The sequence below is a fragment of the Rhinoraja longicauda genome, chromosome 9, assembly GCF_053455715.1.
Source record: "Rhinoraja longicauda isolate Sanriku21f chromosome 9, sRhiLon1.1, whole genome shotgun sequence".
Taxonomy (NCBI): Eukaryota; Metazoa; Chordata; class Chondrichthyes; order Rajiformes; family Arhynchobatidae; genus Rhinoraja; species Rhinoraja longicauda.
In genome coordinates this window covers 34702501-34725177 of record NC_135961.1, presented here as the reverse complement: position 1 = coordinate 34725177, position 22677 = coordinate 34702501, and the positions used below count along the sequence as shown (strand labels likewise).

The window sequence follows — 22677 nt, the reverse complement described above, 5'->3', positions numbered from 1 at the left end:
TGTACCTGCCTCAACTACCTTCTCTGGCAGTTCGCTCCATATAACCACTCACTGTGTGAAAAAGTTGGCCCTCAGGTTCCTATTAAATTTTTCCCCTCTCACCTAAAACCTATATCCTCTGGTTTAGGGTAAAAAACCCTGTGCATTCACCCAATCTATTTCCTTCATGGCCTTATACAACTCCATAAGATCATCCCTCATTCTTCTATGCTCCAAAGAATATAGTTCCAGCCTGCCTCCCTATATCTTAGGTCCACAAGTCCTGGCAACATCTTCATAAATCTTCGCTGTACTTTTTCCAGCAACAACACAAAACTGAACACAAAATTCCAAATGCAGCCTCGCCAACATCTTGCACAATTGTAACATAACATCCCAACTTCTATACTCAAAACCCTGACACTCTTGAACATCAGAAGCAGTTCTATCACATACACCAAAAACCTCCATTCAGTATGACACCTCCTTTCTCTCCATTCCATCACTGAATATAGATCAACATTGCTGCGCTCTTTGTAAGGCATCTTAAGTGTCCCAGCTCACATTAACAAAAAAGCTGCCTAATCCTTTATTTTTCAAACATCAATGAGCTCGGTTTGTTCATTTATAGAACGGATGTGGAGGCTTTGGAGAGGGTGCATAAGAGATTTTAGTGTGGATGGGATGTCTTGGTCGGCATGGGCAAGTTGGGCTGAAGGACCCTTTCCCATGCTGTATGAATCTATGAATCAAAACCACCAAGAATAAAGTCAACCACATGGTAACTTGAATAACTTGCATTGATTTCACCTTCCAACCTACCTTTTATTTTTAGAAAGACGATATCCACAAGTGTACAACTTCAACCTCCCACTTGACAATAAGGTGATTTTCAATACTTCCTCATAGAGTCAGTGTGGAAACAGGCCCTTCGGCCCAAAATGCCCACAGTGACCAACATGTCCTATCTAGTCCCACCTGCCTATGTTTGGCATATATCCCTCTAAACCTGTCCTATCCATGTAATTGTCCAATTGTTTCTTAAACGTTGTGCTAGTACCTGTCTCAACGACTTCCTCTGGCAGCTTGTTCCATGCACCCACCACCCTTTGATTGAAAAAGTTACCCCTCAGGTTTCTATTAAATCTTTCCCTGCTCACCTTAAACCGATGCCCTCTGGTTCTCGATTCCTCTACTCTGGGCAAAAAGCCCGATCTATTCCTCTCATGATTTTGTACATCTCTATAAGATTACTCTTCATCTTCCTGCGCTCCAATGAAAATAATCATTGCCTGCGCAAGCTCTCCCTATAGTTCAGGTCCTCAAGTCCTGGCAACATCCTCGTAAATCTTCTCTGCACCCTTTCGAGCTTGACAAAATCTTTCCTAGAACATGGTGCCCAGAACAGAATGCAATACTCTAAATATGGCCTCATCAACATCTTATTATAATTGCAACATGACCGCCCAACTTCTATACATCATTAAGTTCACTTGCTGACTTTTATCCATATGATCAGTCCATGAAATGCTTAGAAAACTCAAACTGCAATGAAGATTGAGAAGCTCATCATCTCCAGTTGCATCTTAAAACAGATTTCTGGATCCAATCCAACCACAATGATATGGGAATTTGGAATGAGCTAAAAATGATGCTGATCTTGGTAAACATTCCAATCTCCATAATAAAAAGATCAGATGGTAAACATTTCTTCCTAGAAAATGCATAAATTAAAGAGTTAGATCATGATAATGATATTTTAGTTCAGGAAACCAATCTTCAACATTAATTTTTGTCAGGAAAACTAACCCAGTACTGCAAAATCTCTCAAGTTTATTTGATTACAGGTTCAAGCAAGCTGCACTAATCTTCAGAGGGTTTTTTTTCCTGGAATTATTGCATCAAGTTTAGCGACACGCAGTCCTTGAACAGATTTAAAAATGATAAACTAATTCGATATAATTTCAATGAGTCATAAAACACGGTTTTAAGATCAAGGGCTCTAATAGACTAAGAAATCCAAACTATATATTTTTATGAAAAAAGGACATATAAAATTCAATATATGCATTTGAAATACTGCAAGTTTTGCATAATGCAGATATAATTAAATGAATCAAGCTGAACTGTGACCAAAGGGTAAAGATTGGCGAAGCAGATTAAATAAGACATGAGCATGGAGAACAGTATATAGAACATCGAACAGTACAACACAGGAACAGGCCCCTTAGCCCACAATATCTGTGCTGAACATAATGCCAAGACCAACTCTTATCAACCTGCACATCATCTATATCCCTCCATGTGCCTATCCCAAACATCTTAAACGCCACTATCGTATCTGCCTCCTCCACCCTCGGCATTATGTTCCAGGCCCTTGTTACCCTCTGTGTAAAAACATGCCCTACACATCTCCTCTAAACTTTGCCCCTCTCACCTTAAAGTATTTTCATCTTGGGAAAAAGCTCTGTCTACCCTATCTATGCCTCTCATCATTTTATATACTTCCATCAGGACTCCTCTCAACCTCCGGCATTCCAGTGAAAACAATCCATGGCACACAATGTTCACAGTGCACCAGACTGATTGAATTGATTGAAAGATACCGCATAGAAACAGGCTCTTCAGCCCACCGATTCCAAGCTGACCACCGTTCACACTGGTTCTATGTTATCCCACTTTCACATTGACTCCCTACACACTGGGGGAAATTTACAGAGGTCAATTAATCTACAAACCCGCATGTTTTGGGGATGTGGGAGGAAACCGGAGCACCTGGAGGAAACCCACATGGTGACTGGGAGAATGTGCAAACTCCAAACAGACAGCACCTGGGGTCAGGATCAAACCTGGGCCTCTGGCGCTGTGAGGCAGCAGCTCAACCAGTGCACCCAGCAGAAGTTAAAGTAGGATCATATCAACTGCTATAAAGACGTTGCCTTCACTACAAGTAAATTTGGAATGGGCAGTCAGTCTAATTAGGCAATGAAATATCACAAGTAAAATTTTCCTCGTATTTTGAAGGAATCAGGGCAGAATCTCCAGAGGGATAGATTGCATAAAGTCTGAGGAAGATGCATGTTTAATTGATCAATGGGGCCAGTCTTTATATTGCTTTCAAACCTGCGTAATGCAAGTATTTGTCTCCTGAGTAGGAAGAAATATTTAGAGGTAGTGCTAGACTGATTGATGGCAATTATGCTGCAATTGTGAACGAGAAGATATTAGTTTAGTTTAGTGATACAGTCACAGTGGCAAAGCAGTAGAGTTGTTGCTTTATTGTTCTGGCTCAACCCTGTCCACGGGTGTTGTCTGTACTGAGTTTGCACGTTCTCCCTGTGATCACATGGGTTTCCTCCGGGTGCTCCGGTTTCATCCCACATTCAAAAGACATGCAGTTTTGTGTGTGGGGGAGTGGATGCAAAACTGGGATAACATGAAACTAGTGTGAAAGGGTGATTGTTGGTCGGCGTATACCAAAGCCAAAGGGCCCGTTTCCACGCTGTACCTCTAAATGTATGATTTAGTAACCTCTATAAGAGCATTGTTTCTTGTGTCTCCAAGCAATTCTTGTCTCACATATTTCACTTCCACATTTGAAGATGTTGATCACCCATTCTCTGCACCACTCGATCTTACTCACCTCCTCCGAGACTGTTCCTGAGTAGTCTAATAGTGCGGGTCTTGGGAGTGAGAGGCCAGGCAGGGAAACGTTGGACAGACGTCTTTTTCTCACACCGCTGCAGTTGTTTGGAATTTTGAAGGCACATCGTTTGTGATAATTCAGACCACAACCTGTTCAGGATTACAATGGGGAACAAAAGAAAACTGGTTACTTCATCCATGACGAAATTCATGGATTTTCTGTGAATCTGTGGAATTAATTGCCACGGATGGTGGTGGAGGCTGTCATTGGATATTTTCAAAGCAGTGGTAAGCACCCTTAATTGGTAAGGATGTAAAAAGTTACTGGGAGAAGACAGGAGAATGGGGTTGAGAGGGAAACATCGATCAGCCGTGACTGATTGGCAGAGCAAATCCGATGTGCCAAATGACCTAGTTCTGTTCCTAGGTCTTTTGATCTGTTTCCCAGTTTGATTGGAAGCACAATAAAAGCATTGGATCTGCAATCATCTTGGAAGCAGTCTCACCTGGTTTTTGAATCGGAGCCAATTGCTCTCCAAACTCAGATGTATTTTAAAGGTGCACAGATGGTTCAACAGATTGTTTGGAAAATCTTCAACCATTGCATAGAATGTATTAACAGTGAGCTGTCAGGATCAACCCAACAGATGAGCAGTGATCCTTTAGGGCTAACTTCACTGTAATCATTGCTACCCACCACGCAGTGTGCCAACTGCACCTCACAGTCCACAGTCAGAAGCTCTATTCTAGGAGGGTCCCAAACCGAAACATTGTCTGTCCGTTTCACCTGCCTGACCCGCTGAGTTCCTCCAGCAGTTTGCTTTTTTGCTCAATTATGTCGCACTTAGAATGGCACAGAAAACAATGAATGCTCAGAACTCCCCAGAACCAGATTTTATCTTGGCCCATTCTTTAATTGATGCCTTATATATTGTACATAATATTGCTGTGGTTATAAAAAGAGTAACTAAAGCGGGTCAGGCAGTATCTCTGGAGAACATGGAGAGGTGATGTTTCGGGACGGGAACCTTCTTGAGACTCAACTTTTCTTCAAACTCAGTCCTGACCCAAAACTTCATCTAACCATGTTCTATCCATATTCTTCAGAGATGTTGCCTGACCTGCTGAGTTACTCCAGAACTTTGTTTTTTTTTGTACAGTTCTTTGCATCCACAACTTGCTGCTGTAATGCACTTGAGCAGAAGTCAGAGTGTTTTATCAGGATGGTAAGAATGGAGAGAGAACATCAATAACAGAATCTGTATGGGACGATGCCCTGAAATATTGCTACCCTCCCTCTATACCGATGCTGCCTGACTCGGAATATTTCTAGCATTTTCTTTTATTTTTAAACTGTTCAGCTTTTTGCTTTTTAATAATAAATAACATTTCTTTATGGCATGGAAGGAGGCCACCAGATTCAGTAACAGCTTCATCCTGCCGTTATCAGCCTGTGAACAGACTCTCGCAAGCAGTCCCTTCTTCCAATCTACCTCATTGCCCCCTTTTGAATCTTGTAAACTGGCACAATACCATTCAAACCAGCAAATCCCATCCATACTACCATCACATCCTTAAAGTTAGGGGGGGGAAATGGAAGTTAATATATTGATTTCAAAATTGTACAACCAAAAGGGTGGCACAGTGGCTCAGCTGCTGCCTCACAGCACCAGGGATCCGGGTTTGATCCTGACCATGGGTGGAGTTTGCACATTGTCCCTGTGACCAGTGCTCCGGTTTCTTCTCACTTCCCCTAATGCGTGTGGGTTTGTAGGTGAATTACAGAGGGTAGGGAGTGGATGCAAAAGTGGAATAACATAGAACTTGTGTGAACGAGTGTTCGATGGTCATCGTGGACTCGGTGGGCCGAAGGGCCTGTTTCCGTGCAGTATCTTTCAATCCATCAATTACTAACAAAATAGTCAGCTTCTTGGCTTTGTGCAAGATGAACCAAGAGCAGCTCCTTAGATAACAAAATAATGATCTGGATGTCACTTAATTTGACTTTTAATATCACTCACTCTTTTCCCTATGTTTTTGCAAAGATTCAGATTGTACCAGAGTGTTTTAAATCAACTAATTCTATCAGCGTTTAGTTTAAGAAAATTAACCATGGATGCAGATTACTTTTCATATTATAATTACACCCTTCCATCAACTTTGGAGCCAGGGAAACTCTCCTGGCACTAAGAGAAGGGTAATATTGTGACAAGTTTGCATTAACAGCATTTATTATAAATGTAAGCATGGCGATTTCTTGTAGATTGGCGATTTCTTGTAGATGGGTGATTTGATATAGATATAAGCATAAAACTGAAGATTTCATATATTTCCAGGGTTAACAGCTCAGCATCAATAGCTTGGCCACTGAAACTAAACACTGATCCACATGAATAACTTCTCCCTGCGTTGTATGCAATTCGATCCAGTAACTGTTCCTGCATACACGTGGCACAATCTATAGATCACAAAGAGGTGAAAACTTCTGTGAACTAAGAAATGGGCAGCACCAGGCTGGCACCTACATTGCAGAAGCTGGGCCAGTGCCAATGACTTTGATTTGACGTTTGTTTGTAATTTTTAAGCAACATTGCACCTCACAGAGCTAATTCTATATAGCTGCAACCTTTAGACATTGGAGGTACAGTGTGGAAACAGGCCCTTCGGCCCACCGAGTCAGTGCCGACCAGTGATAGCCCCGTACACTAACATTATTCTACACACTAGGGACAATTTACTATTTTACTGAAGCTAATTAACATATAAACCCACACGTCTTTGGAGTGTGGGAAGAAACCGGAACACACGGAGAAAACCTTTGCGGTCTCAGGGAAAATGTACAAACTTCGTTCAGACAGCATCCATAGTCAGGATCAAACCTGGGTTTCTGGCGCTGTAAGGCAGTAGCTCTACCGCTGCGCCACTGTGCCATCTTAAGTGGCTCTAAACCTCAAATGTGCGGCAGCAGAAGCCAAATGAAACGGACTGGGTGAACAACACCACAGAAACTCAATTATATTTGCACCAAAGTAAAATGCAAGAGCTTTTCTTCAGATTGAAAACACGACTGAACGCCAGTATGTGCATTGCTTCTTCCCACAGCCTTTGGCCACTGGAGGGCACCTAACAACAAGTTTGGCACAAGATCACAGCATGTTGGGTTAAAAAATGCAAAAGTGGCTGCATTGAAAAACATAACTCCTAAGGTATTTCCCCTTTTGATTGTTAGAAGCATTGCTGATGAAATGCTCGCATGCGTTGACAGTGGAAAGAAAATGCTTTTTATATGCTAATTCTCTTTGTCATTCCCTCGAACAATAACAAATGTGCCAATATATTTGACTTTAAATAGGCACAAGTTAGCAGGGAGAGGGAGAGAGACAGAGAAACAGAGAGGGAGGGAGGGGGAGAGAGAGAGAGAGAGAGACAGACAGACAGACAGACAGACAGACAGAGAGAGAGAGAGAGAGAGAGAGAGAGAGAGAGAGAGAGAGAGAGAGAGAGAGAGAGAGAGAGAGAGAGAGAGAGAGAGAGAGACAGACAGACAGACAGAGAGAGAGAGACAGACAGACAGACAGAGAGCGAGAGAGACAGAGAGACAGATAGACAGAGAGAGACAGAGCAAGAAAGACAGAGAGACAGAGAGAGAAAGACAGAGAGAGAGAGAGAGAGAGAGAGAGAGAGAGAGAGAGAGAGAGAGAGAGAGAGAGAGAGAGAGAGAGAGAGAGAGAGAGAGAGAGAGAGAGAGAGAGAGAGAGAGAGAGAGAGAGAGAGAGGCAGACAGAGGGACAGACAGAGGGACAGACAGAGGGACAGACAGAGGGACAGACAGAGAGAGACACAGAGAGACAGAGAGAGAGACAGAGAGAAAGACAGAGGGAAAGAGACAGAGAGAAAGAGACAGAGAGAAAGAGACAGAGACAGAGAGAGCAGATGAAGAGGGAGGGAGGGTGGGAGAGACAGAGAGAGGCAGAGGGGAGATGGAAGGACAGAGGGACACAGCGAGTTGAACAGATAATCCTGCAGACCATGGAACATCAACCTGTCACCTGAAAGGATTTGTGGGAGGCTGCATCTTGACATTATGAGGTGTTTAAAGCAATGCAACTTACTGCCAATTACCTTTCGCTGTTGTACATGGCGAGTCAAGTTGCAAGAATCCATTTGTTTTGGCTGAACAGTTAATATTTTTTTGTTTCTATGCCTGGCATAAAAGCAGATGCTGCCAGCCTCTCCTTCGGTGCAAAATTTGTTTGAATATAATGCAAATAGCAATCCACTGTCATGGTAACAAGACAACTTCTTCACCCACTCTGGGGTTTACTGATTTGGTGGCTGTGCAGAAATCAATGTGATTTTTGGTCATAAATTTGAGTATAAGAGTCAGGAAGTCATGATACAGCTTTATAGCTGGTTTGGTTCGGTCACATTTCGAGTACTGCGTGCAGTTCTGGTGCCCCATTACAGGAAGGATGTGGAGGCTTTGGAGAGAGAGCATCTTCTTAGGCCCCCCTCGGTCATGGCTGACCATAGGTGATGCATCTTAGTTGCTGGCTGCTTGCTCCAAACCCCAGCTAGAGCAGTGTCGCTTGTGGCCGAAGAGACCAATGTGGCCTAACTTGCCTACAGCCTAACTTGCCTACACCGACCAACTTGTCCCATCTACATTAGTATCACCTGCCTGTGTTTGGCCTATTTTCCTTTAAACCTGCCTATTTATGTACCTATCTAATTGTTTCTTAAATGTTGTGATAGTCCCTGCCTCAACTACCTCCTCTGGCAGCTCCTTCCATACACCCTTTGTGTGACAAAGTTACCCTTCACCTTAAACCTATGTCCACTGGTTCTTGATTCCTCTACTCTGGGCAAGAGACTCTGCGTTTACTCGATCTATTCCTCTCATGATTTTGTACACCTCTTAACCTCTCCCTATATCCTAGACCTTCGAATCCTGGCAACATCTTCTCAGTACCCTTTCCAACTTGACAACATCTTTCCTGTAACATGGTGCCCAGAACTGAACACAATCCGTACTCACGAGTGTCTATAAGAATGAAGGATCAAATTGAAATTACGTTCTTATATGATTATGACTGGGTCAATCATACAAAGCTACCACCAGTACACTATATTTTAATTGCTAAGATACAGGGGTAGATAGAGATAGAGTGACTGATTTCCATGATTAGTGCTTTGTTTCTGTTGCCTGGAGACAGAATAGAAAGCTTGTGTTCTCATACAAACTCTAACCAACCATCTGCCCAGCAAGAATTTGAAAGGAAGAATTGCATTCAATTTATTCATAAAATTGTCACTCCAATCAATGATTTAAGTTAGGTATTTTAGCCCATTCATTATAATTTTAAAAGCTAATATGAATTCTTTGTTTGGATGGGCATATTTTTTTATTACTGAGTGCATTTCAGATTTCACTGTGCAAATTAATAATGGAAATGGATCCCATGCTTTCAAAGCCAAGAGACCGAAACAGATGCAGCTGCAAAAGCTGCTCTCTCACCGCGCCACAGACCTGGGTTGGAACCTGACCTCGGGTGCTGTCTGTGTGGAGTTTGCATTCTCTCCCTAATACCACGTGAATTTCTTCTGGGTGCTCCGTTTTCCTCCCAAATCCTGAAGATTTTGCGGGTTTGTAGGTTAACTGGCCTCAGTAAATTTCCCCTACTATGTAGGGAGTGAATGAGAAAGTGGGATAACATAGAACTAGTGGAACGGGTGGTCGGTGGTCGATGGCCGGCTTGGTGGGCAGAGCTTATTTTCACATTGTATGAGGATATTGCAAGGACTCGGCTATAGGGAGAGGTTGGGCAGACTAGTACTTTATTCTTTGGATCGCTGAGGAGCAATCTTATCGAGATATATAAAATCGTGAAGGGTATACATTGTCTTTTACCCAAAGTATGGGTCTCAAGAACCGGAGATCACGAGTTCATTTTTCTCACATAGGACATTTTCTCGCTGGGATAACAGAACTAGTGTGAACAGGTGATCAATTGTCAGCATTGACACAGTGGGCCTAAGGGTCTGTTTCCTTGCAGTATCTCTTAACTAAACGACATTTAAATGTAACGCTGGGGGATGTTTCATCCACTTCAATAACCACAATTGTCTACAGCAAATCTTCTTTGCCTCAAGTTACAAGTTGCATTGATTTTATTTGATTCTCGAGTGCTCGAGTGAAACATTTTCAACAAAACGCAAAGTGCTGGAGGAATCCAGGGAGTCAGGCAACATCTGTGGAGGGAAATGGACAGACAGGATCTTCTCGTGTCTCTACTGAAACCATTTTGGTGGCTGCAAAATGTATAACTACTATTCAAACAGACAGAAATAAGGTCACCTCAGTTACAGTGGGGAAAAAAACAGATTCCAAATGACTACTTTCATGAATAAATAAATTACATCGTTGAGAAAAGACAACAGGATTTCTAAATAAAGATCTGAAATCACCATTTCAAGTGCCTTCTCTTAAGGGATAGTGCAGCTGCTTGATTGCGAGACATATCTAACTTGGGTATTGTTTTAGTTCTTTTTTGAATATAAATATTAAATAACATTAATCTATTATGTTATCCAGAGTAGGGAAATCAGTTGTGACAAAGCCACTATGGAGTTTTATGGCTATGGCCAAGCGTAGACCTTTTAAACCTTAGACTTTAGAGATGCAGCGTGGAAACAGGCCCTTCGGCCCACCGAGTCCACGCTGACCAGCGATCATCCCGTACACTAGCACTATCCTATGCTCTAGGGATAATTTTTACAACTTACCGAAGCCAATAAACGTAAAAACCTGTACGTCTTTGGAGTGTGGAAGGAAACCAGTGCACCTGGAGAAAACCCACACAGTCTGAGGGAGAACGTGCAAACTCTGTACAGAAAGCACCCGTGGTCAGGATCATGTGCTGCAAGGCAGCAACTCTACCACTGATCCACTGTGTCGCCCTTTAGCTCTCATTTTTTTTTAAAGGATTGTTCACTATTGTGAAATGCTTGCCAAGCTTAGTCCTATTTCTTGGATGCCATGCATGCCTGGAACAGCAATGCAAAGTTTTACATGTCCATGCCAGCTCGTCCTTATATTCCCTCTGAAGGAGGCTGTTGGAGTCGTCTCAGTTGTGGAGAGTGATGGATGTTCATTGGGCTGTGGCTGGACCAAATTCTTTTCGAATAAGAACTCTTAATGTCAGAGACGAGAGCCTAATCGCCTAAATCTGGGCTAGAACAACACTTGGATTCCACAGGCCATTAACTTGTTCAGTGCCACCCCTGAGTATACTCGGGTCAGAGTATGCAAGTGAAAAAGAATCTTGGCATTGAACAGGTTAAAATGACCCCAGACCATTAAAAAGTGATTTCAAAACACCTGCATGCTGACTATTGTGTGTGCAGACAGATGAGAGTTAGAACACAGAACAGCACAAAATCCATATCCCTTCATTCTCTGCATATCCATATGCCTATCAAAGAGACTCTTCAATGCCACTATCGTATCTACCTCAATCACCATCCCCAGCAGCGCTTTCCAGGCACTCACCACTCAGTGAGTAAGAAAATCTGCCCTGCACATCTCTTTTAAACATTGCTCCTCTCACCTTAAAGACTTGTCCTGCAGCATTCGATTTTTCCATCCTGGGGAAAAGGTTCTGACTGTCTACCCTATCTACCCCTCTCATTGGTTTGGTCTTGGCAACATGTTCGGCACAGACATTGTGGGCCAAAGGACCTGTTCCTGTGCTGTTCTGCTCTGTTTTCATTTGCCAAGTCTTTAGACTTTACTTTAGACTTTAGAGATACAGCATGGAAACAGGCCCTTCGGCCCACCGTGCCCATGCTTACCAGTGATCACTCTGTACACTAGCTCTATCCTACACACTAGGGACAATTTACAATATACAGAAGCCAATTAACCTTCAAACCTGTTTGTCTTTGGAGTGTGGGAGGAAACCGGAGCACGAGGAGAAAACGTACACCGTCACAGGGAGAACATACAAATTCTGTACAGACAGCACCCGTAGTCAGGATCACACCCAGGTCGTTGGCGTTGTTAGGGAGCAGGGACGCTACCGCTGCATCACTGTGCCGCCCCAAGATACTCCGTTGTGCCGCTTGCAATATACTCCGTTTGTTAGGAAGCTGTTTAACTTAGTCTAGTGTTCTGGTTAGGCACATGTGTCACGGCAAATTATGCAATGTCATCATCATGATTATTTTCCCTGTACCACAGATTCAGTGCATCAGTGGAAGGATTTCTGGCTAATCAGACTATGGATCCGATGAGCACTCGACTGCCTGATATCTTTACTGGTGAACCTTTCCTACCTTGACAGTGAAGAGTCGTTTAATATTTCGCTCCCTGTAGTTTGGACAATCAGCCAATAAAAACAAATACAGTGGTGATCGCACAAGAGAGAAATAATGCCTTCAGAAAATTCTGATAAGTTTATAAGGCTTAAGAGCAAAATTAGGACATTGGGCTCATCGCATCTACATTGCCATTCAATCATGGCTGATCAATCTTTCCCTCTCAACCCAATCACCTGCCTCGTAACCTTTGACACCCTTACTAATCAATCTCCACTTTCAAAATACCTGAAGACAGTCTCCACAGCTGCCCGTGGCAATGAATTCCACAGACTCACCACCCTCTGGCTAAAAAAAATGTCCTCCTCACCTCCATTCTAAAGGTACATCCTTCTATTCTGAGGCTATGCCCTCTGGTCTAAGACTCTCCTCCTAGTGGAAACATCCTTCCCACATCCACTCTATCCTGACCTTTCATTATTTGGTAAGTTTCAATGAGGCTCTCCTTCATCCTTCCAAACTCCAGTGAGTACAGGCCCAGGGCCATCAAAAGGCTTGAGCCTGTTTGATTAACTTGAGACTCATATTTTAAATCTGTTCAGCAAGAATTCTCATTTATTTTAAAGAAAGGGTTTGCGTAGGAGCCCCCCTCACCTGTATCTACCTATCCCTTGCCTGCATTGTCCCTCTCAAGATTCAAGATTCAAGATATCTTTATTTGTCATCCAAAAAACAGGTTTTTTGGACGAAATTTCGTCACCCACAGTCCAACAATAAGAGCAATAAAATAAGCAAATTACACAACCCCAACCAACACTAAACCCCCCAAAAAGAAACATCCATCACAGTGAGTCTCCTCCAGTCCCCTCCTCACTGTGATGGAAGGCCAGAATGTCTTTTCTCTTCCCCTGCCGTCTTCTCCTGCGGTCAGGCTGTTGTCGTTGCCATGTTCCAGGCTGCGCCGGACGGTGAAATGTCTGCAACGGGCCGACCCAAGCCCCGCTGCAAGTCGGGGCGGTCGGGGCTCCCGACATTGAAGCCCCCGCCGAGCAGAGAAAATTCCGTGGCCTATTTCAGGCCGCGCCGGACGGTGAAATATCCGCGGCGGGCCGACCCAAGCCCCGCAATCCGGGGCGGGCGAACACGCTGCCGCTGCCGGAGCTCCCGATGTCGGCATCCACGCGGCCCGAGCCTAAGGCGAGTCGCAGCTCCTCCAGCAGCCTCCGAGGACGGCCGGCTCCGGTGGTGGTCAGTCCGATCCGCGGGCTCTGCGAACCAGAGCCCTGGAGGCCGCCAGCTCCAGGAGTTTGGCAGATGGTAGGCCGCAGCAGGAACGGAGACACGGCCCAGAAAACAAAGGTCGGGTCTCCGTTCGGAAGGGACACCTATTTACAATGTTACAGTTCCCCCCTCCCCCCCACATACACACATAGTACACAAACACAAAAACACCACATCACAACTACAATTAAGACAAAAAAAACCCAACAAAACACAAAGACAAACGGACTGCAGGTAAGCCGCGGCTTTCTCCCCCCTACTATAATCACTGAAGAAGGGCCCAGAGTCGAAACGTTGTCCTCCAGCGATGCTGACACGAGGAAATTGCAGATGCTGCTTTATCCTAAAAGATACAAAGTGCTGGAGTATCTTCGCAGGTCAGACTGAAGAAAGGCCCTGACCTGAAACGTCACCTATCCATGTTCTCCAGAGATGCTGCCTGTCCCGCTGAGGTACTCCAGCGCTTTGTGTCTTATCTTGCTTTCTATCTTGTCTTTTTGTTTTTGTAAACCAGCATCTGCAGTCGCTTCTGTCCACTCATCATTTAGCACCTTGTTTCTTGACGTGCATTTCCTCAATAATTAGCAGGTCATATATACTCACCCTTATTTTTAGATTACTTTAGAATAATTTCACATTTTGCACAATGTTAGATTGCCCTCTACCCATTCACAGTGGTAACCACTGTGAATGGGTATGGGGTAATCCAACATTGTGCAATGTGCGAATAAGTTGGGACATTAACCAGTTAATCTACATGCAAAATCTTATAAACAGGACAGATGACCAAATGCAAAGCAAGTTTAGTTTTTGGACTTTAAAGATACAGCATGGAAACAGGACCTTCAGCCCGATGAGGCCACGCCGACCAGCGTTCACCCTGTACACTAGCACTATCCTATACACTAGCGACAATTAACAATTTTTACCGAAGCCAATTAATCTACAAACCTGCGTAGGAAGGAACTGTACCTATATGTCTTTGGATTGTGGGAGGAAACCAGAGCAGCCGGTGAAAACCCACGTGGTCATAGGGAGAACATAGAAACTCCGTACAGGAACCCTGGACTCTGGCACTGTGAGGCAGCGACTTTACTGCTGCACCACTGTGCCATCTCCGCCACTGTGCCTAGTTGTGTTGGGGGGCATCAAACGTTGGTCTGAACACAACGATAACTTTGAGCTGCAAGGTTTTTTATACGCACTTGAGAGGAGCAATTCTTTTAAAGAAAATCTCAGACCACTCTACCAACTGAGCCAAGGAGAAATGTGACAAATATCTTTAATCACCAGGGCAGACACTCCCAAAATGGAGTGGGAAATGGGGGCCGGGGGCGGGGGGGAAGGAAGAGCTGATTGAAATGTAGATATCGGGGCACAACAAGGGGATATCAGCTGCAGTTCAACAGCACTGCTGCTGTGTGGTTCCATGGTTGGAGCACTCCACACACCCCTACAACGCACATAATGATTCTTGACCACAATATTTGCATTACTCAGTCAGCCCTGAAGACAGATTTGGTGAAGGGAGCTCGACTACCATTTAAAAACTTGTTTGTTTGTTCAGCGGGATTATAGATCAACGATGGAAATGGGTGGAGAAATGGCAGATGGAGTTTAATCCGAGCGAGTGTGAGGTATTGCACTTTGGGAGGTCAACTGTAGTTCTGTGTAGCATAGATCTTTTTGGAAGCATTCGAGCCTTAGGTTTGTCACTGGTATAAAGAAGTAGAGCAACAAAGTAAATCCAGGCTCCCCAATCACCTCTAGCGTAGTTTAGTTTACTTGAGAGATATAGCATGGAAACAGGTCCTTCCACCCACCGAGTCCACGCCGACCATCAATCACCCGTTCACACTAGTTCTGTTATGCCACTTTCGCAAACACTCCATGCACACTAGGGGAAATTTACAGAGGCCAATTAACCAACAAACCTGTGGAATGTGGGAGGAAATTGGAGTGCCCATAGGAAATCCACATTTTGTTTTACATTGAGAGTGGTGAGTGCCTGGAACATGCTGCCAGCGATGGTGGTGGAGGCAGATTTGATAGCAGCATTGAAGAGACTTTTAAAATAGGCACATAGATATGCAGAGAATGGAGGGATATGGATCATGTGGAGGCAGAGGAGACTCATTTATCTTGGCATTATAATTAGACTTTGTGGGCTGAAGAGCCTGTTCTTGTGCTGTATTGTTCTATGTTCTGAAAGCTCTTTGTCTGCTCACCATACTACAACCTGTGGATCTTCTGATTTTTTTAAATCCTTACACCAAGTTCTTAATCAATTCTTGGTAATTCCTTATGGACACAAGGATCAGAGAATCAGAGTATTTATTTGAATTTTTAAGATTTTTTTTGTAAGACATTTGTATAAAGGGAAAGGATGGGCTTAGAGGGTTATGGGCCAAGCGTGGGCAGGTGTACATGGGGCATGTTGGTCGGCATGGGTAAGTTGTGTCAAAGAGCCTGGTTACACGCTGTAAGACGCTATTAGCATGACTCTCTATCACCTCAGGAAAAACGAATGGAGAATGTGAACAAACCTTTCTCAATGGACAATCCCTTTATCGTTGGGTAGATGCTCTCATCTTTTCGATCGCAGGTCAAATTTAGATCTTTGCATGTACAAGGAGGAATATTACAAACTTACGTGCACTGAGGCTCTATAAGGCACTGGTCAGACCACATTTGGAGTATTGTGAGCAGTTTTGGGCCCCATATCTAAAGATAGGCGTGGAGAGGGTGCGGGCCTGGAGAGGGTCTAGAGGAGGTTTACGAAAATAATCCCAGGAATGAGTGGGTTAACATATGATGAGCATTTGATGACACTGGGCCTGCACTTGCTGAGTTGACGGTTGAGGGGGGACCTCAGTGAAACCTAGCAATAGTGAAATGCCTGGATAGCGTGGATGAGGAGAGGATGTTTCCACTAGGGGGAGAGTCTCGGACCAGAGGTCTCAGAGTAAAAGGATGTATCGTTAGAAACAAGATGAGGAATTTCTTTAGTCAGAGGATGGTGAATCTGTGGAACTCATTGCCACAGAAGGCTGTGGAGGCCAAGTCAATGGATATTTTTAAGGTGGAGTTTGACAGATTCTTGATTAGCAAGGCTGTCAGGGGTTATGGGGAATGGGGTTGAGAGAGAAAGATAGATTTGCCATGATTGAATGCCGTAGACTAAATAGGCCAAATAGCCTAATTCTGCTCCTATAACTTGGGAACATGAACTTTTCAAAAAGTAGTTTACAAATAGCAACTCACCTTCGCACTTTAATCCTTGGCGCACTAATCCCCATAACATTTCTCCGCAGTAGTCACAGAACGTTGGAGCTTTGTAGGAGTGTACATAAAGAGTATGTGGTCGGATCTGGAAATCTTCAACGGTAGCTAGTGCTGGTAAAAAGTAAAAGAAAATTAATCCTCGTGGAAAATGCCCTTTAAGACAAAAATCCATTTTAATTTCATTTGCACTCGAGAGAGAGGTAGTTTTGTTACAATAAATTAATAACATCTGGTCTCGTACCTGTTTGTAATCGTCTATTCCCCACATCATATCAGGTCACTTCTAAATGTTCTCATTTACCTATGACATAGGAGACTATTCAGCCCATTGAATCTATCCCATCAATTCCACTTCCCCAACTTATTTTCTTGTCTGAAGAAGGTTTCAGTCCCGAAATGTCACCTACTGCTTTTCTCCAAAGATGCTGCCTGATCTGTTAAGTTACACCAGCATTTTGTGATATTTTCCTGTAACCTGTTCTCTCTCATATGCCTATCAATTCCCCAAATCCTCTGGTCATCCACCTATTATTAAGAGCAATTTCATAGTGGGTTTAGGGTTAGATTTAGTATTGTCCCATGTACTGAAGTACATTGAATAACATTGCAAAATAAAGCTTTACAAACATCAAATAATATTATACATAAATACGGTCAAGTCAAACTCAAGTACAATAGACAGAGCAAAGGAGAAGCTAAGACTAGAGGCCATAATCTCAGAATAAAAGGACGTACCTTTAGTAAGAAGAGGTGGACTTTCTTTACTCAGAGAGTGGTGAATCTGTGGAATTCAGTAACACAGACGGCTGTGTAGGCCGTCAATGGATATTTTTAAGGCGGAGACTAAGGGGAGAAGGCAGGAGAATAGAGTTGAAAGGGAAAGATAGATCGTCCATGTTTGAATGGCAGGGTAGACTTGATGAGCCGATTGGCCTAATTCTGCTGCTAGAACTTCTAAAACCATTTCTCAGGGTGAAAACGTAAAAGACGAGGATATAGCTTGAAGGTGAGAGAGGTTTAAAGGAGATTTGGCCTAATTGTGCTCCAAGAACTTATGAACATTCAAAAGCCTGATAACGAAAGTTGTTCACGTGTCTCGTGGTGCGCACTTTCAAGCTTCTCTATCTTCTACCTGACGGGAGCAGGGCGAAGGAGGAGACTAAGGTGGGACAAGTCTTTGATAACCAGTGAACTTAACAGTACATCAATGGGACACGGGAGGAAACCAGAGCATCGGGATAAAACCAACATGGCCACAGGGAGACCCACACAGTCCTCAAGGTCAGGATCATTGTGGCAGCAGTATTAACTGCTACACCATTGTGCCACCCATTCAATGTGGTGGGAGCCATGAAGTGAACAATTACCTTCATACTAAAGATCTTTTCAAATAGATGCAAGAGTGAAGGATATCATTATCAATTGACGTTTCTCAACTGCAGTATGCTTCACCAACCACCGAGGAACAAGATAGAAAGCAAGACAAGACATAAACTAACTGATTTGTGTTGGGGTGGGCCCAAGGGCTTGTTTTCATGCTGTGTCTCTAAAAAAAAAGAGAAGGACTTCACATGAAACCAACCCCTTCTGTGGGTAGAGTGATCAATCCAACGATTTTTATTCCGTTACTCCTGGACTCAGCGACACCCTTCTCCTGTTTCAAACCCTTGCCTCACACCTGCCAATCTCAAATAATCCAGCCCTTACCCCTGGCCCGATGACAGATTCACTATTCCAGAAACGACTTCAAGGCCCCGTTTAAAAGCAAATCAGTGGCATCGGTACAAATAACATAAACAGAACACTGTGTTCCATTTGAATACAACCTTGAATGAGGGCACAGGAGACTACTAATTAAATTAATTATGCCGCAAAGCAGACAACTGATTGTTTTTCCTTAATCTGCAGCTCAAGGAGAGGAGGGAATCTGGCAATGACTATGGAGCTCAGATGTACACTGTGTGCAGTTTTGGTCTCCTAATTTGAGGAAGGACATTCTTGCTATTGAGGCAGTGCAGCGTAGGTTCACGAAGTTAATCCCTGGGATGGAGGGACTGTTGAACGTGGAAAGATTGGAAAGACTGGGCTTGTATTGTTTAGAAGGATGAGAGGGGATCTTAATGAAACATATAAAATTATAAAAGGACTGGACAAGCTAGATGCAGGAAAAATGGTCCCAATGTTGGGGGTGTCCAGAACCAGGGGCCACAGTCTAAGAATAAAGGGGAGGCCATTTAAAACTGAGGTGAGAAGAAACCTTTTCACCCAGAGAGTTGTGAATTTGTGGAATTCTCTGCCACAGAAGGCAGTGGAGGCCAATTCACTGGATGAATTTAAAAGAGAGTTAGATAGAGCTCTAGGGGCAAGTAGAATCAAGGGATATGGGGAAAAGGCAGGCACAGGTTACTGATTGTGGATGATCAGCCATGATCACAATGAATGGCGTTGCTGGCTCGAAGGGCCAAATGGCCTCATCCTGCAACTATTTTCTATGTTTCTATTTTTCTATGTTTCTATGAAATGCAACTTACAGATCAGCTGTAATGTGGTGAGTGTGCGTCTCACTGAAACTCCCACTTCAAAGTACGATGGTTATGTTGGTGCAATGGCACCGTACTTGTCAAATGTGAAATTCATTTTTGTATACAGTTCAGTACAAGTATCACTACACTTAAGCACTTAGATACATCTTAGATAAGCGTCTCAGATACAGTACAAGTGTATAGCAGTTGTACACTGAGACAGTATACAGAGTCACCAGTTTTGGCACCATTTTCAAGTCCCCGTTTGTAAGTGCAGGGTTCTTGACCTGACCATGAAGGCCTGTAGTCCTGGCGATGTTGCAGGTTCGCCCTGGCCAAGCAAAGCAGTGGTGACCTCCGTCGCTGCTCCACCGCTGTAGGCCGCATCTGGTTCACGCACATGGCCTCCTGGAAAGGCACCCGGTCCAGCCAGGCCCGGGCAGTTTCAGGGCCTCCAGCGGCCCACTCCACCATCGAGGCAGTGCACTCCCTCCAACTGCTGGTCTGCTTTCTGGCCCTCCGTCCGATTCCTTCTGCTCTGGACGTGTGGGCCGGCCCTCTGGGCAGGCTTCCCGTCCACGACGCTGGTCTTCGGTGTACAGCGGGTGAGCCGGGCCTACTGGCCAGGCCCTCTGTCCACAGCAGGCAAGTACTCAGTCTGTGGTGGGTGAGCTGGGCCTGCTGGTGGGTCAGGTCGTGGCTTGCCAGGCATACTTTTTGTAGGGTCCCTCTTTGTTCTCAGTGACCCTTCCGCCAGGTGTCTTTACAAAAAAGGACACAAGGTGCTGGAGTAACTCAGCAGATCAGGCGACATTTCAGGGCAACATGGATACGCAACGTTTCAGATTGGAATCCTTCATTAGACTGATAGGTGAAGTTTCAGGTCGGGGACCCTTCTATAGTTTTAGCTTTAAAGATACAGGGAGGAAACAGGTAATTCCCCCCCCAAGTCCATGCCGACTAACAAGCCAACAAGCGAATGCTAATCTAGCGCTAGCACAGCTGCACTCGGCCATCAGTAAACAGCAGGATGCTCACCCCAATGGCGCCTTCATTGTTGCAGGGGACTTTAACCAGGCCGACCTACGAGCTGTGCTCCACAAATTCCACCAGCATGTGCAGTGCCCTATCAGGGGCTCAAACACGCTGGATAAAGTATATACAAACGTCAAGGACCCATACAAAGCTCTCCCCTGCCCATCCCTGGGACAATCTGACCACCTTTCACTGTTCCTGATGCCAGCATACACACCTCTCATCCACAAGACCAAACCTGTAATACAGTCAAAATATGGCCTGAGGAAGCCACGCAACTCCAGGACTGCTTTGAACTGGGACCTGTTTGCACAACAGGCGACCCATGGCGCAGAGGTAGACTTGGAGGAGTACACATCCACTATGCTCTCCTACATCAACAGCTGTGTGGAGAATGTCACAGAGGACAAGAAAATAAAGATGTTTCCTAACTGGAAACCGTGGATGAACAAAGAGGTACAAAATCTTTTAAGAGCACGCAATAAGGCCTTTAAATCCGGGGACACTTCAGCATACAGTGTTGCCAGGTCAAACCTGAAAAAAGGCATATAAAAGGGTCAAAGACCTCCACAGGCAACGTGTGGAAGACCACTTCAACAGCACTGACACCAGAAACATGTGGCAAGGCATCAGGGATATCACTGATTACAAGAGCAACCCTGCCTGCCCCCACAGGTGATGTCACACTGGCCAACGAGCTCAACACCTTCTTTGCTCTCTTTGAAACTGGCAACAACACCATGAGTGGAAAAATTCCGGCCTCAGAGGATGAACAGGTTCTCACGCTGAGCACACATGATGTACAGCACGCGCTGCAGAGGATCAATCCACGCAAGGCTGCAGGCCCGGACAGAGTCCCAGGATGGGTACTTAAGGACTGTGCTGACCAGCTTGCTGAGGTATTTACAAGGATCTTCAATCTGTCTCTATCTCTGGCAACGGTCCCGAAGTGCCTGAAGTCAGCCACCATAGTGCCGGTGCCGAAAAAAGCAAACATCAGCAATCTGAACGACTACCGCCCGGTTGCCCCCACACCAATAGTAATGAAGTGATTTGAAAGGTTGGTCCTCTCCCACACCAAAGCCATCATGCCTGCCTCACTAGACCCACATCAGTTCGCTTAAAGAGCAAATAGATCCACAGAGGACGCCATCTCTCTGGCTCTTCATACCATCCTGACTCACCTGGAGAGACAGGGCACCTATGTGAGGATGCTATTTATAGACTATAGCTCTGTCTTCAACACTGTCATCCCCACCAAGCTCACCTCCAAACTCCACCAGCTAGGCCTCAGCTCGTCACTATGCAACTGGATCCTGAATTTCCTGACAGAGCGCCTTCAAGCAGTGAAAATGGGCCTCCACCTGTCCTCCACTACCACCCTGAGTACTGACACACCACAGGGTTGTGTATTGAGCCCCATCCTCTACTCCCTCTTCACACACGACTGTGTTCCTGCATTCGCCACCAACACCATCATCAAATTTGCGGATGACACGATGGTGATCGGGCTGATTTCCAACGGCGATGAATCAGCCTACGGAGCGGAGGTGCAGAACCTGGCGAGCTGGTGCTCAGAGAACAACCTGTTCCTAAACACAACTAAGACCAAGGAGCTAATTATCAACTTTAGAAGGTCACAGAATGCGGAATACGCTCCAGTCTTCATCAACGGGGACAGAGTGATGAGAGTGTCCAGCTTCAGGTTTCTGGACACACATATTTCAGAGGACCTCATATGGTCCACTAACACCGCTGCGCTGGTCAAGAAAGCACAGCAACGGCTGTTTTTCCTGAGAACCCTGAAAAAGGTTGGTCTGCCCCAACAGTTACTGATGACCTTCTACCGCTGCACCACAGAGAGCATACTGACATACTAACTCTGTGTGGTATCTCAGCTGCACGGCAGCGGATAGGAGAGCTCTTCAGCGGGTCGTCTGCGGAGCGCAGAGGATCATTGGGATACAGCTGCCAGCCCCGGAGGACATCTACAATGCACGCTGCCTCAGGAAAGCCACCAGCATCTACAAGGACTCCACACACCCATGCCACCGTCTGTTTGAACTACTTCCATCTGGCAGACATTGCAGGGCCTTCTACACCCGCACCTCCAGACTAAGAAACAGCTTTATTCCTCGAGCTATAGCTGTGAATCAGACCTGCTGAGAGCCCCCCGTGATCTGTTTCTGCCCCCAGGGTCATCTGGCACAACTGACCCCGCATGAACCGTTTTTGCACTTTATCTTGTTTCCTTTTTTTCCCCCTCCCGTTGTTGTTTTTGTTTTCGCCGTGTTTTATTTATTTTATTTTATAGCATCGATATGGAAGTGGCATTCTTAAGGGCCTGTCCCACTTTAGGCGATTTTAAGGTGACTGCCAGCGACTGTCAAAGTCGTAGCAGATCGCCAAAATTTTCTTTTACCCGATGACAATGACCACGACAATGCCGAGTTAGGTCGAGATTACAGCGTCTTCGGAAACATCGCAAAATTCCCACGCTGTCAATGCTTCTCCGGCGTCCTAATTTTCACTGATATCACTGACAAGTCGGTAAGCACTTAAGAGTCTTGAACTATAACATCTTGTATGGGTTATTTAAAAACCAAGCATC

The 22677-nt window shown here is 44.8% G+C and overlaps 1 protein-coding gene across 3 annotated transcripts in view; it reads right to left on the bottom strand.

The window, feature by feature from the left end:
• prkd3 (protein kinase D3) overlaps positions 1–22677 on the bottom strand; it is a 255173-nt gene that overhangs the window by 81880 nt on the left and 150616 nt on the right. For all 3 annotated transcript variants that reach the window (XM_078405083.1, XM_078405085.1, XM_078405084.1), the window contains exons 4-5: positions 16489–16620; positions 3623–3774 (exon numbers count right to left, since the gene is read on the bottom strand). In XM_078405083.1, coding sequence (XP_078261209.1) covers positions 3623–3774; positions 16489–16620 — 284 coding nt within the window. The remainder of the gene's footprint in view (positions 1–3622; positions 3775–16488; positions 16621–22677) is intronic.